Source organism: Pagrus pagrus (genome assembly GCF_965226575.1).
Source record: "Pagrus pagrus genome assembly, chromosome: 1".
NCBI lineage: Eukaryota > Metazoa > Chordata > Actinopteri > Spariformes > Sparidae > Pagrus > Pagrus pagrus.
Genome location: NC_140185.1, coordinates 16188232 through 16190401, shown reverse-complemented (window position 1 = coordinate 16190401; position 2170 = coordinate 16188232). Strand labels below are relative to the sequence as shown.

General features: G+C 49.5%; 1 protein-coding gene across 1 annotated transcript; it reads right to left on the bottom strand.

The window, feature by feature from the left end:
- Nucleotides 1–751: 751 nt before the first annotated feature.
- On the bottom strand, nt 752–1936 carry socs4 (suppressor of cytokine signaling 4; the record flags this gene model as incomplete). Its single annotated transcript, XM_084379753.1, has 1 exon — nt 752–1936. The coding sequence occupies one exon, from the start codon at nt 1934–1936 to the stop codon at nt 752–754; it is 1185 nt and encodes a 394-aa protein (XP_084235879.1).
- Nucleotides 1937–2170: the final 234 nt, after the last annotated feature.

The window sequence follows — 2170 nt, the reverse complement described above, 5'->3', positions numbered from 1 at the left end:
CTTTTTAAAGCGAAAATCTTCACTTTGCTGCTGAGCTAAAAAAGCATTAGCATTCACCCTGTCTGAAGTGGGCACACAAGCTCGACTGCACATTGAGGGTGTACATAAAGTCTTTTCAAAGCAAGTTGGACTCTTGGGCCTTCCAGAGTCTTGGATTATGCCAGACGAGCTGCATAGAGCCATTTTATATTTGTATGTATGTAATCCTCATCTACTTCAGTTGTTTAGGAGAATGCTGAGAAGAAACTTCACTTAACTTTCCATAGGCATGAGGGTGAGTAGATAATGACTATTTTCATTTCTGACTGAACTTATCCTTTAAGGCAACTGTTCTTAACTTTTAATTACTGTCTCAGTGTACAGTCATCACAGTCCGCTGTATTTGTTTGCCATCAAGTCAAACATGGTTCCAATAACTTTTAATATTTCCGGAAGCAGGAAACCTAAATCCAGGCTTCAAACCATCTCTTGGTACTGAAGGAAAATGTAAGAGACATTACGTCCGTGTCTTCGTACAGCATGTGGATTCAGGCTTGAAGAGAAGGCTGATGATTTCTTGGATGTTTAGTTTTCCTGTCTCTTGATGCATCAAGACCAACAAACATCTGGTTCTGCACCTTTTAGTCCTCAAAGAGCTGCAAAAGCAAAGCTACTTGGAAATCGAGAGCAATATTCTTGCCCTTTTGCTAAGAGAACCCTCCTTTGCTTATCCTATCTTTGCCTTCCATGGTATGAGGCCTGCTTTGGACTGTCACACAGCGCAGGCCCCATCACATTTAATGTGGTATTGTCGCAGGTAGTCCCTGAGCTGATGTGGCAGCGGCAGGTTGTCAATGCCCTGGTAGGTGGTGCAGCTACAGATCACAGTCCTGCACAGGTGCTGCAGCGAGAAAGGGTAGGTCCTCGATAGCGGCCGGGAGAGGAGCGGCTCAAAGAAGAGGCAGGTGGCTGGGTCACTGTAGTGTCTCAGTAGTCCTGTCACGCTGGGATCCCGGTACATGCATGGGTCACGTACGTCAAAGCTGAAACGCTTGTCGTTCTGCTCAATGCGTGCGTGCAGGGAGCGGCTGTAGCGACGGAAGCTGACCGAGAAGAGGAACTCATCCTGGGCGGAGTCTCGGAGCAGAAACGTCCCCTCTGGTTTGCCCTCCAGCAGCTCCTCTGCCTCAAAGCGGTTCAGCACACCCCAGTAACAGGGGCTGTTGTTGATCTGGAGGAGATCCGGGACCAGGACGTAGTCAGTGCGGCCGCAGCAGCCCTCTGCCCCACCATGAGGACAAGAAGGGTCCCAGTCCTCAAGGCTGGTGCCTCCAGGTCCAGGAGAGCAGCAGATGTCGTCCCAGGAAAGAGGGGTCTGTGGTGGGGAGGTAGAGGAAGATGAGACATTGGGTTTGAGGGGGGTTTCCATGTCCTTGAGGGCACTTTGGTGGGTGGCGTGATTTTTAATAAGGTGCCAACATCGGGCCAGTTCAGATTTGGATGAGAATGGACACTTGTCCTGCATGAGCTCTGATACATGGATCTTGCGTTTGGACCAGAAGAGCACTGAGAAGGGTCGTGAGGAGCTTGATGGATGGTGATGATGATGATGGTGATGATGAGAGCGCAGAGGAAGACACTGGCCCACAGCATCCTGAAACTTCTGCCTCAGAGAGCGGCGGGACAAGGCCTTCCGACACACTACATCAATGTCTGCAGACGTCAATGCTTCCCCAAGAGTGCTGCAGCTACACTTCCTCTCTCTGCGCCGCCTCGGACAGGATGTCGACCGCACACCCAGCTCCTCCGTCCCGTCCACCTCCAGCCCCCCTGGACTCGACCCGTTGCGTGAGCTCCGGGATCGTTTCTTCCCCTTCCAAACATAACTGTCTGCACTCCAACTGCGGAGGCCACATTTAGGACGCGTGTCGGAGCCTCGTGGCTTCTTCTCTGACATGGCTGCTTCCTCTTCTCAATCTGTGACACAAAAACAGACATCGAGTCATAACAGGATTAAAGGACCATGTCACCTATTATTAAGACACTTAAGAAACAAGAAAGAAGACATTTAAAGCAACATTATGTAACATTTTTGTGTTTACGACAGTAGTGGTGCACTCAGAAACTGTGGGGGGCGCCAAATCACACAAAATGCAAATTTCTACATAATGTTGCTTTAAAATGTAGCTAC